This window comes from Alosa pseudoharengus, unplaced genomic scaffold (assembly GCF_046254945.1).
Source record: "Alosa pseudoharengus isolate Yale_2024_CS ecotype anadromous, Long Island Sound unplaced genomic scaffold, YU_APseudo_1.1 YU_APseudo_1.1_scf_22, whole genome shotgun sequence".
NCBI lineage: Eukaryota > Metazoa > Chordata > Actinopteri > Clupeiformes > Clupeidae > Alosa > Alosa pseudoharengus.
The window spans coordinates 11,741,853-11,754,352 of NW_027468680.1; the positions used below are offsets into that span (position 1 = coordinate 11,741,853).

At 47.4% G+C, this 12,500-nt stretch overlaps 1 protein-coding gene across 7 annotated transcripts in view; it reads right to left on the bottom strand.

The window, feature by feature from the left end:
• ralgapa1 (Ral GTPase activating protein catalytic subunit alpha 1) overlaps positions 1-12,500 on the bottom strand; it is an 81,600-nt gene that overhangs the window by 38,211 nt on the left and 30,889 nt on the right. For all 7 annotated transcript variants that reach the window (XM_076300537.1, XM_076300533.1, XM_076300534.1 and 4 more), the window contains 11 exons: positions 12,294-12,487; positions 11,888-11,986; positions 11,049-11,204; positions 10,688-10,816; positions 10,142-10,267; positions 8,757-8,815; positions 7,169-7,277; positions 4,841-4,951; positions 4,619-4,687; positions 4,276-4,410; positions 2,999-3,182 (listed from right to left, as the gene is read on the bottom strand). In XM_076300537.1, the coding sequence (XP_076156652.1) occupies positions 2,999-3,182; positions 4,276-4,410; positions 4,619-4,687; positions 4,841-4,951; positions 7,169-7,277; positions 8,757-8,815; positions 10,142-10,267; positions 10,688-10,816; positions 11,049-11,204; positions 11,888-11,986; positions 12,294-12,487 (1,371 nt within the window). The remainder of the gene's footprint in view (positions 1-2,998; positions 3,183-4,275; positions 4,411-4,618; positions 4,688-4,840; positions 4,952-7,168; positions 7,278-8,756; positions 8,816-10,141; positions 10,268-10,687; positions 10,817-11,048; positions 11,205-11,887; positions 11,987-12,293; positions 12,488-12,500) is intronic.

Below are 12,500 nucleotides of genomic sequence, written 5' to 3' on the forward strand. Positions count from 1 at the left end.
TGCCCTAGGCCAAGTCTGGACACTCAAACTTCCACTCAATACCCACTCAATTGGAGAGAGAGACCACTTCACAGACTAAACCAAGGCCTAATTAATTAATCTGACAGACATGTTTGCAGAAGTATAAGTGCAAAACACACACTCTTACACAAGACCTCAGCAAACAAACACACACACATAGTGGTTGGTCCCTATGAAGATCCACACACAGTTCCCAGCTCTGGACACTATTTGTACACTAAACCCAAATATAGGTATGTGATGAGAAAGGCAGCACACCACCTCCAACAGACACACACACACAGAGTCCCCTATAGAGTATTTGGATGGAATTGACAGACGGTCACACACACACACACTTAAGAAACACAGACCTGAGGCAAACCCTACTTCTCCACACACACAACGTGCCCTGAGCCAAGTCTGGCCACTCAAACATCCACTCAATACCCCTTACAGAGCCGATAATGTGCTCGAGCATTCCTCCAACTTCACCCTATTTAAGACACACAGACACACAGACACGCACACATGCACACACACACACACACACACACACACACACACACACACAGTAAAATTGAGGAATTCAGATGGATAGGAGGGCCTGACAGAGCAGAGCAGAGCAAAGCGCTGCAATGTGACACGTGTGCTCGCCGGCCCCCCTGCTGGCCTGGAGGCCCCGATATGCAGCTAAATGAAGGCGGAATGGAGGCGCCGGGCATCTCGTCAGGCCAGGCAAGGAGCATGCCTCACACACGCCAGCTGTGATTAGCCACTTTCTACACTGGTGGAGGGAGGAGTGTGTGTGTTCACAGTCTGTGTGAGAGTGTGTGTGTGTGGGGGGGTGTGGGGGGATGTGTGACCATATGGATGTATGTTTGTGAGACAGCTTATGTGCATGGGGTATGGGAGGGATGTGTGCACATCTGAAAAGGGGAAAGTGGTACGTTTGTGATCGAAGGAGTGTGTGTGTTTGTCTCAATCCAGGAAAAAGGGTGTGACAGTGTATATGTGTGCACATGGAGCATGCGTATATGCTTATGAACATGACTATCCCCCTGTTCACACACTCACACACACACACACACACACACACACACACACACACACACACACACAAAGGGAGGTTGGGGGGGTTATAAAAGACTATATTAATACCCTTAAACAGCCACAGGGATGGACTAAGCACAGCCACCAACTGAGAGACCAACAGAGAGAGGGAATAGCAAAAGAGAAAGAAAATGAGTAAGAGATAGTGAGAGAGAAAGAGAGAGGGCAGAAGAGAGAGTGAGAGAAGAAAAGAGGATAAGGGAGAGAGCGACGGAAAGAGAGGGTGGGAAAGAGAGAGAGAGAGAGAGCGACGGAAAGAGAGGGTGGGAAAGAGAGAGAGAGAGAGAGAGCAAGAGAGAGAGAGAGAGAGAGAAGAAAAGAGGATAAGGGAGAGAGCGACGGAAAGAGAGGGTGGGAAAGAGAGAGAGAGAGAGAGAGAGAGAGAGAGAGAAAAAAAGAAGGGTGCCAGCTAAGAGCAGTGTTCCGCTCACACTGCGGCGGCGGCGCTCTGTCCACCCCCCCCCCCCCCCCCCAACCGCCCCCTCCTGCGTGGCCATGCCAGAGGAGCGATGTGGAGGAGAGAGATTAGGACGAGAGGAAGTGAGGCTGAGGCATAGACCAGACCCTGATAAGAACCACTCTCAACTGATGCACTAGCTTAACTCAACACACTCACAACACAACACAACACGCATCTGATCCTGGCGTACAACATGGGGAGCATGCAAACACACCACTGGCTACATTCACTGATACGCACAAAACAAATGGGACATTCACAATCTACTCATCTAGGAGGTCATTTCTCAAATGATCTTATAAAAGGGTAAAAGCACACCTAAATTCTGAGTTAGAGGCATATACATTTTTCCTTGTTGACATTTTTTTCAGACAATAACATTTACAATACAATACAATACCTAATGAAAATATTTTTTCTTTCCTTGGCAGAGCTTAAACAGAAACGATTAAAACAGTGTTTCCCAAACTGTGCGACTGTGTGTGAAGGCTACACAAGTGTGCCGCAGGGAAAATCCATACTCAGCTTTTATTGTCGCTGATAACAGTTACCAATCGGCCGAGACTGCAGACCATTTAAACCACATTTCATGAAGAACTAAACTAAACGGACTACCTACATAACGTTTTACACATTTGTGCATCTAGATGCATTTTTTATTGTTTAGGAAACAACCTCAAGCACGGCTGCATAACATAGCTGCATTCAAAAGTAGCAGAAAGTTGTCCTTTAATAACTGCCATGCTGTATAGCCAAAGGCACTGAAAACTAGAATGATCGCATTGCGCTTATACGCCTCAATGCACCCGTCAATTTCTGGTTGAAATATTTGTGTGTGACGAGGCACGTAATCGTTCATACCAAATTTGAAGAACGTGCCTCAAGGCATTCTTGAGATATCGTGTTCACAAGAATGGGGGTAACCATGTGGCCACAGTGACCTTGAACTCTGACCTTCAAAATCAAATCAGTTCATCACAGAGTCCAGGACAACATTCATACTGAATCTGAAGCAAATGGAGGCATTCTTGAGATATAGCATTCACAAGAATTGGACTTTCATAGTCAAAATAACCTTGAACTTTTGACCTTGAACCTTTGACCTCCAAAATCTAATCAATTGGTCTGAGTTGAATTGAACATTCACACCAAATTTGAAGCCCATGCCTTGAGGCGTTCTCATGCATGTACACATGTGATATGCTTTACACATGCAATGCAAACTAAATCTAAGTGTCCTGACTGGGACTGTGGAGGTGAGGCGTACCCTCGGTGCATATAATTTCCCTGGTAAGAAAACTAAATCTAAGTGTCCTGACTGGGACTGTGGAGGTGAGCCGTACCCTCGGTGCATATAATTTCCCTGGTAAGAAAACTAAATCTAAGTGTCCTGACTGGGACTGGGACTGTGGAGGTGAGCCGTACCCTCGGTGACGGGCTGCAGCTTGGACGAGCGCTCGGTGTCGGGTGAATGCAGTGGCTCGGGCTCCTTCAGGCTCTCCAGCAGCAGGAAGGGGTCGTAGTCGGCGCTGCTGAGGTCAGACAGGTTGATGGGAAAGTAGCGGGGGTTACTGAAGCTCTGTGCCCCGTACACACAGCCGTGCAGAACCTGAGCAGAGAGAGAGGCCTTCCGTTTTTTAAAAACATTTAAAACAAACAAGCAATTGCAGAACACTGAAAATAACCAGTTTCCTGTCACCAGGTGAAAACAAGTCTCACAGATATACAGAGAGGGAAGGGGGGGGGTGGGTTGAAGGGAGAAGAGAAACGTGAGAGGTGGAGGGAAAGCAAAAACACAGAGAGAAAAAAGCTAATGAAAAACCAGGAAGAAATGAAACAGTGAAACAGCAGGAAGAGAGAGAGATAATACGATGGAGAAGAGAGTTAGTAAAGGGGAAAAATGGAGAGAGGAAAGCAAGAGCTGATAAAAGGCTGAGATGGAGATGGAGAGAGAGAGAGAAAAAGAGAGAGAGAAAAAGATCCAGCGCACCTCTCTTGTTTGTGGAAAAAACTACGTACAAATATTAATGATTCAAAAATACATATACTCATGATCCAATTATCTGGCCATTAAAGACAGAGTCACTATGGCGACTGTGAATAGCTAAGAGGGGAGTAATTGGAGATGGCTGCTTTGTGGAGAGCAGGGTTGGGGTGGGGTGGGGTGAGGTGGGGTGGCTTTGCAAAGTGGACGAGACACGGATGGTCCTTGAAAACAAAGACGGGGCCGAGTTAATGGACAGACTCATCAGAGGCCTTGTGGAGGTTAGTGGAGAACATTCAAATCCAGATCTCAAAGCAGGTGAAGAACACAAATACATACAAATTTAAACAAAAACAAAAATCAGGCTTCACTAATGTGTGTAATGTGTACTAATGCTGCAAGGAACACAATCTAACTGTAAAGCATGTGTGGACTAAACAAATGAGTCTGTGTACAAGTGTGCAGTGGACTTGTGAAGAGTGTGTGTGTGTGTGTGTGTGTGTGTGTGTGTGTGTGTGTGTGTGTGTGTGTGTCAGAAAAACAAAAACAAACCACACCAAACCAAACCAAACTACAACTGAACAGACCTCTACATTTGAATATGTGATTTAGACGCAATTTGCATGCTTTGCTGGCTGTAACTCCACGCCACATGAAGCCCGTTTGCTCCAGCAGGGGCCGACCTGAGACCTGAGACTGAGAGCGAGTCGTGCTGTACCTTATAGATGCAGCTGAGGACTGACTTCTCTCCGCGGTCCTTGTCCGGCGTGAGGGTCTGGATGGGCTGCAGGAGGGTCTTGGGGGGCAGTGCCATCACCCAGTCCAGCAGGCACAGCAGCAGCGACACCACCAGCTGCACACAGATGGAGAGAGAGACAGAGGGAGAGAGAGACAGAGGGAGAGAGAGAGACAGAGGGAGAGATAGATGACCATGCGGACCAGTCCACAGAGAATGGACGTTGAACGTGAGTATCTACAGTATAACATAAGACAAAAAATAAAACTGCCTAAAACCAAAACATTGTATATAGTGTGTGTGTGTGTGTGTCTGTGTTCCATACCCTTTTGTCCAGCTCATGTGGGGAGGACTCTGTGGTGGGGAGCAGGTAGGTGATGGTGGCTATGAGGATCTGCAACAAACACACTCTCATCTCATCACCTTCTCTTTTTTCACTCATTACTCACATGCACATTTTTTAAATAAAATGTGAGCTCATTGAGAGTTAAAACACATTTGCAAAATTGTTCCCGACGGATTATTATATTTTATTTGTTTACTGTACCTCAACTATTTTCTTTGGGGTGTCGGGAGGGAATTTCTGCAGGTGATCCACATAGTTGATGAGCAGGTGCAGAATATCTGAGGCTACCAGGGCCACGGTCTTATTTGGGAACTAGAAAAGACACAAACACACACAAACAATGTCAAGGCTTTCAGACATCTGTTTTTGCTAACTGGCAGGGGTGAGTGAATCCATGCACGTGTGTGTGTGTGTGTGTGTGTGTGTGTGTGTGTGTGTGTGTGTGTGTGTGTGTGTGTGTGTGTGTGTCTAGCATGTGAACGGTGTGTGCTGTGCGGTGGTGTGGGCGCCAGCACCACAGGGGAGAGACAAACAGCACATTGTGTCAGTGTGTCTTGATCTGTGATAAGGATTAAGATGCGGATGAGCCTTTTTTCCAGGCCTAATTCTGCTGACTGGAACAGACCCCGATATCACACCCCCACCCCACCCCCCACACACAAAGAAAAGAGGAATACCGTGGAATGAAGGAAAGAGGAAAAAATGGATATAAAAGGCTAGAAGGTGAAACAAAAAATAAACTGGCAGTGCAGATAGAATTGGGACTGGGGGGGGGGGGGGGGTAAGGGAAAGGAGATGGGGAGAGGGGGTTGGAGACTAAACATGGGAGAGGGGGAAAGATTGAGAGAGAGAAAGAGAGACAGAGAGAGAGACAGAGAGAGAAAGAGAGAAAGAGAGATAGAGAGAGAGAAAGAGAGAGAGAAAGAGAGAAAGAGAGAGCCAGAGAGAGAGAGAGAGAGAGAGATACACACACACACCCCCCCCCCCCCCCATGGTCTCTGGGCTCTGGTCTGTGGCCCTGGCTCCCTGCGGCTGCCGCAGCGTTGCCACGCAGAGGAGACGAGCTGCACAACAATGGAGGCTGGAGCAGCAGGCAGGCTCTGCAGCCCAGTCCACTGGACCCAGCCACCATTCACTCAACCAGGGCGTGTGTGTGTGTGTGTGTGTGTGTGTGTGTGTGTGTGTGTGTGTGTGTGTGTGTGTGTGTGTGTGTGTGTGTGTGGGATGGCTACAGATAGGCTCCAGGTCCCCCCTCCCCGGCCATTTTCAGACAGAAATATAATAATTCCTTGAAGTCGCTGGAGCGTGCATTCTTCAGTGGATTAGCCTTCTGTCTGAGCGCAGCGTGCAAGCCAAACATGTTGACAGTCCAGATTTAGCTGAGGTTTTTGGTTCACTGAAGGGGAGGTGTGTGTGTGTGAGTGTGTGTGTGTGTGTGAGTGTGTGTGTGTGTGTGTGTGTGTGTGTGTGTGTGTGTGTATGCGACTGAGAATCTGTGTGTGTATGAATGTGTGAGTGTGTGTGTGTGTGTGTGTGTGTGTGTGTGTGTGTGTGTGTGTGTGTATGCGACTGAGAATCTGTGTGTGTATGAATGTGTGAGTGTGAGTGTGTGTGTGTGTGTGTGTGTGTGTGTATGCGACTGAGAATCTGTGTGTGTATGAATGTGTGAGTGTGAGTGTGTGTGTGTGTGTGTGTGTGTGTGTGTGTGTGTGTATATGTATGTTTGGAGGGGTGTTGGAGGTTGTATTGGTGTGCAGGGGTGGTAGTAAGCTTCTTCTGGATAAACAGCTCTCGAGAAGTGCCAGTAAACGGCGCACAGGCTTGGAGCCTTGGAGAAGGGGGGTGGCGGTTGGGGTGGCGGTTGGGGTGGCGGTGGGGGTGGTGGTGGGGGTGGCGGTTGGGGTGGCGGTGGGGGTGGCGGTGGGGGGCTACAGAAGCACTAGGGGGCCTGGCCAGCGGACCCCTGTCCGGCCTCCACCACTACCGCTACATCCGCAGCCGCTAGCTCTAGCGGCCATGGGCTAGCTGCTCCACTCATTACGTCCAATAACATCAGAGGCATGGCGCTTGCTTTTTATACTTGTACAAGCAGCACAATGTTCTGGCACGCGATAACAGTCTTTGTGGGTTTGCTGGGTGGCACGCTTACAGAAGATGTGAGACATGAGGTCCGCGCGCTTACCCCTTTACAGAACGTTCATGCTCGTTAACGGCCAAACGGAAAACGTACAACTGGACAGCTTGAAGCGTCTGCATGCTGAAGATAGCAAAATTGGTACGCTAAACATGCTGAAATGTAAAGCTGCATGACGCTGAAGGACAAGAAAAACAAGTCAAGCTAAATTGCTGTCCCGAGGCCTAAAGTGGTGCCAAATACATAAGCAGAGAGTGTTTGCAACATGTAAGCATGTTAATGCGGGGGCTTTGCTATGCATCTGGTGAAATATTATTATGGTATAACATGCAAACAATCCAAAATTAAAGAGGAAATCGAACTGTCTTACTCATCGCAGTGTGCAGTGGCGTTACCTTGAGCGTGACACAAATGACGTTGAGGGCCTCTTTGATCTGCGGGTGTCTTGTGCCGTGGACCAACTCCTCACACAACCAGATGCCCAGGCTGCAGAGCGCCACACACCTGAGACACAGACACAGACACAGATACAGACACACACACACACACACAGGCAGACAGACAAACACAACATTAGATGGATTTTTCTTAATCTATCCAATGACTTGCACTGCAGTGAAACACCAAAGATAGTCACCATTTACAATGACAATAGAATCTTAGGTAATGTGCTTTCTCAATCTCAAACGTGCACACCTTGGGTTACTATTGAGCTGATTTGCTTCCTCAATGTTTTCCCTAAATCCCCTTGACATGCAAATTACTTACACAGTACACATACAGTAAATCAGACATTTTGTTTAAATACCATAAAATTAGGATACTTTTTGTTCTGTTTATTTCACCTGTAGATGTAAAACATGTGATGGTAGTGCTCCTTTTGCTAATAATGACTGCACTTGGCCAGACACACATACACACACACCAAAGCATACACATACACACACCAAAGCATACACATACACACACCAAAGCATACACAAACGCACAGCTTCATCTTATCTGAGTCATTGACAGCAGGTAGGAGATCAGCAGGAATAGGGACGGCCAGTTCTACTTCAGCCACGTGTGTGTGTGTGTGTGTACGCGTCACTGCACACGCCCTCAACACTGCACATGACCTTTCAACCTCAGCATCCTGCAGGGGTCGTGAACTTTCCACTAAACCACAACACGACAATGACTAAGACCCCAAAGCCACCAGCAGGATATTCATTACTCAAGCACAACAACTAACTGTGTGTATGGTAACAAGTGTGTAGTGTGTGTGTGTGTGTGTGTGTGTGTGTGTGTGTGTGTGTGTGTGTGTGTGTGTGTGTGTGTGTGTGTGTGTGCCTTTAACGGGCCGCAATCCACCCAGTCTTTATGTATGGTGATAAGCCAGAATACAGCTTAAGGTGTCTGTGTCTTCTAATCAACTGGTCCGGACACTGAGTCCCTCCCCAAACACACACACCCACACACACACTTAACCCCTAAACTAAGCCTGCTGTGAGCACGTGGATTAACACTACCCTTCTCCTCCACATCGGGCCCCTAATCTGCGTCTGTCTGGCAGACAGTGTGTACAGACAGGTCACTCAATCCCTGTCCCCTCTACGCTCTCCGTCTCGTCCCCACAAACCCCACCCATACCCTCTGCTACCCTAAACCCCAGTCCCCCCCCCCCCAGGTCTGACCAGCACTTATAGGGGGCCGCCGTTACTACTGTGGTCATCAGCATGGTGATCATTATCAGCGGCAGCAGAACTTAATCTACAGGTCAGACGGAGCTTTCTGGGAGGACGGATCAGGGAGAGACAATGAGGAGGGATGTGGGTCATTAACACCTTAAATATGAAATATGGGGAAGGAGAGGAGGAAGTGGTGTGTGTGTGTGTGTGTGTGTGTGTGTGTGTGTGTGTGTGTGTGTGTGTGTGTGTGTGTGTGTGTGTGGGGCAGGTCAGGAAGGTATATGATGAGGTTTGGTGCTAGTGCGCCTACCTGGCAGGGGCTGAGGGCTCATCTTTGGCAGAGTTCAGAATGTGTTTAATGATGTGCTCCTGTGAAAGAGAGAGAAAGAGAGAAAGAGAAAGAGAGAAAGAGAGAGAGAGAGAGAGAGAGGGGGGGGGGCAGCGGTAGACAGATAGAGAAGGTGAGAAATGAAAGAGCGGGGTGAGAGAAACAAGTGAAAGGTTATAGGTATAAATGACATTTCAGTTCAATTCACCACACACGCACACAAGCAGATTTCATGAAACAACCAACAAGCATTTAATATGCTAATCAAGTTTGAACCTAATGTTCCAATGTCACTTCATAAGGCATGTTCCACCGACCTCTGGGCACACACAACCAAGTCTCTTCCTCTCTCACACACACACACACACACACACTAAAACACAAACACACCCATTACTAATAAATACACACACCTATCACTAATAAATAAACAAACACACACACACACGCACACACACACACACACACAGAATATATCTGTATGAACGAGGCTGTTTTCATGCAGGTCCAGGCCTCTGATTAGGGGGATGCCATCGTGTGCATTTCTCCATCCGCGGCTCCCAGCAGGGGGGACACTGATGTGCATGGCATCAGCTACTTAGCCCTCGCCCAAGGGGCCGACACACACCGGGAGGCCCAGACCCGGCACCCTGGCAAGGCGTACACACACGGCAAAAATGCCCCGGCATACACACGCCATCATTAGCCCATCAGAAACCGGCCGCGCCGCCACCTGCCGAGTGCTCGTTAGTGGAGCGTTGGGGGGGGGTGGGCAAGAGTGAACACGCTCATAGAAGTATTAATGCTATTTATCTGTAGTTCTTCTATACCAAGGGTTATCAATTCTCAACCTTTTGGGGGCTAAGGCACACCAAAGGGCAAGGCACAGCAATGCATGGTTACATCACACACATTATTATAGACTATTACAGGGGTGTTCATTCTTATGCCCATTTTTTTCCAACACAGAGTGTTTATGAGCCGAGACCACAGCAATAGGCATGAGTGTACTTAAGCATCCAACTGTATAGGAAGAACTCCAGTGTCAAGAAACCTTCATTGTGTGTCTCATGTTTTGTTTAGGTCTTGACTGTCAGTAATAATGTTTTTTTTTCTCTCTTTTTATATATATATATATATATATATATATATATATATATAAAAATTAAAAAATGCATTGTAACATGTGAAGTAAGTGAAGTAGACCTATGTGTCTTACATGGATGTGGATAAACGATTGCAATAAAGTAGTAAAAAAAAAAAAAACCTTCAAAAAAAAAAAAACATACAAAAGCATCACTACATCTTAGCTTGAATGTGCACTTGTGGATGTCCAGAGGACAGTGGGGGAGGAAGGCAGTGTGTACCTTGACGTCCCTGAACTTGGTCATGACGACGTCCGCTGTGGTGGGGTGCAGCGCAGGCAGCTCCTCGTAGAGGTTGGGGAAGCACACCAGGGAGCCCAGCAGGATCTGCGCCTCCACACGAGGAGCCTGAGAGAGGGAGGGAGGGAGGGAGGGAGGGTGAGAAAGAGAACGTGAAGTGACAGAAAGAGAGAAAGAGAGAAAGAAAGAAAGCAAGAAAGAAAGCAAGAAAGAGAAAGAAAGAAAGAAAGCAAGAAAGAAAGCAAGAAAGAGAAAGAAAGAAAGAAAGCAAGAAAGAGAAAGAAAGAACGAAAGAAAGAAAGAAAGAAAGAAAGAAAGAAAGAAAGAAAAGGGTGGAGTAGAAAAACAAAAACATTAATCCCAGAGTAAATCAAATGTCGCTGTCTCAACATGTACGGTGGGTGGAGGGACCAAAACAACACTATAGCAACGGCAAAGCAACGCTACACTGATCCTTTTCCCACAAGACACCTCTGAGTGGTGTCGGTGGACACTGCGGCCAGGTCAGGAGACAGGAGTGCGTCTTACATTGAGCGAGGAGCAGGCGGTCACCCTGCTGGCGGCCACGATGAAGTCCAGCGTGAGCATGGTGGCCCCGGGGAGACCGATGGAGAAGAAACGCGGAGAGCAGTGCTTTATGATGGTATTCACAATGTCCTGAGAGAGAGAGAGAGAGAGAGTGAGAGAGAGAGAGAGAAAATATGTTAGCTAATGCATCAAAGCAAATGTTATGCTAACTAAAATGACGATTTAGTCGTCATTCAAAAAGGTACTGAAAATAAGACCTGTTGGTTAATTTCCTCATTCTTTTGAACGAGGCAAACATATATTCTGATTAGTTAAGGTGTGCACACTGACAACACACACACACACACACACACACACACACCTGGTCGACATGCAGCAGGCCGCAGTGCATGATGTTGTAAAAGTGTGTGAGGAAGTCAGAGTTGGGCGAGACGTCCTGCCTCCTCTTCATGATCTTGCAGATCAGCTTGTAGGCGTGCAGCTTGCCCTGCTTGTAGCGCTCAGTCAGCATAGTGGCCTGCACAGAGCACACACACACACACACACACACACACACACACACACACACACACACACACACACACACACACACACACACACACACACACACACACACACACACACACACACACACACACACACACACACACACACACACACACACACACACACACACACACACACACACACACACACACACACACACACACACACACAGTATCAACCCACACAAACAGTCAACCCACACACACATTTAAACACGTGCATTGCACGCCTACTTATTTCCATAAGGTGTCAAGCATGGAAAAAAACAAGACTGCACACACACACACCTATTCCCGACATATACAGCTCTAGAAAAAATTAAGAGACATTTTTCTGATGTGACACTCGAATGAGTTGACAGTCATATTCAAATTTGCAGTGGTCTCTTCATTTTGAATATGACCGTCAACTCATTAGAATGTCACTCGGCAACCATAGGATGACATCAGAAAAATGTGCAGTGGTCTCCTAATTTTTTCCACAGCTGTATATGTATACAAAGTCATACACAGGTTCTTAAAGACGTAAAGACACACAAAAAAATTTTTAAATGAAGAGAAAATCTGCTGCACTGACAAGCATATTAATTCATTTACATCTGTACATTTTAAATAACTTTAAAAAAACATTAAAAACATTTGTGGATGCGCTCACCTTGAAGAGCCACGGGGTCAGGATACGGAGGGGTGGGATGAGGTCTGGGGGAGGTGGGGAGGACTGGTTGTCCATGGAGATGCCCAGGTTGTCTCTGATCTGGAGACACAAGCACACACACGAGCAGGGGGTCAGTACGCAAGCAACAATCCAAGATGCACCAATACCTACAGTATATGATACAACCCAACCCACCGATACACATAAGATGCAAACCATCAAAACACACAGTATATGCCACCCAACCCATGTAACCCTAGCCTGGAGCCAGCCCGAACTTAGCCCCACCCACAAGATTTGAGGTTGGGATCTTATGATCTTGTCTAGGCAACATTGAGTGTTTGTGACTCAGTGTGATACATTTGGCCATGTCATGTCTCTCATATAGAGGCAGAGGAGAGCTCACCTTGGCCAGGTTCTGCCACAGCTCACACAAGTAGTCAAACACCTGAGCGTGGATCTCGGGGTCTTTGATGGAGTTCACGTCTCCCAGGATACCCAGCATCCTCCGCCACATCACCGTGGCGACATCCGAGTGCCAACCGGTCAGAGAGCCGCCGGCCATCACACTGCAGTCCTCATTGGGAAACTCACTCGTCTCTGAGAGAGAGAA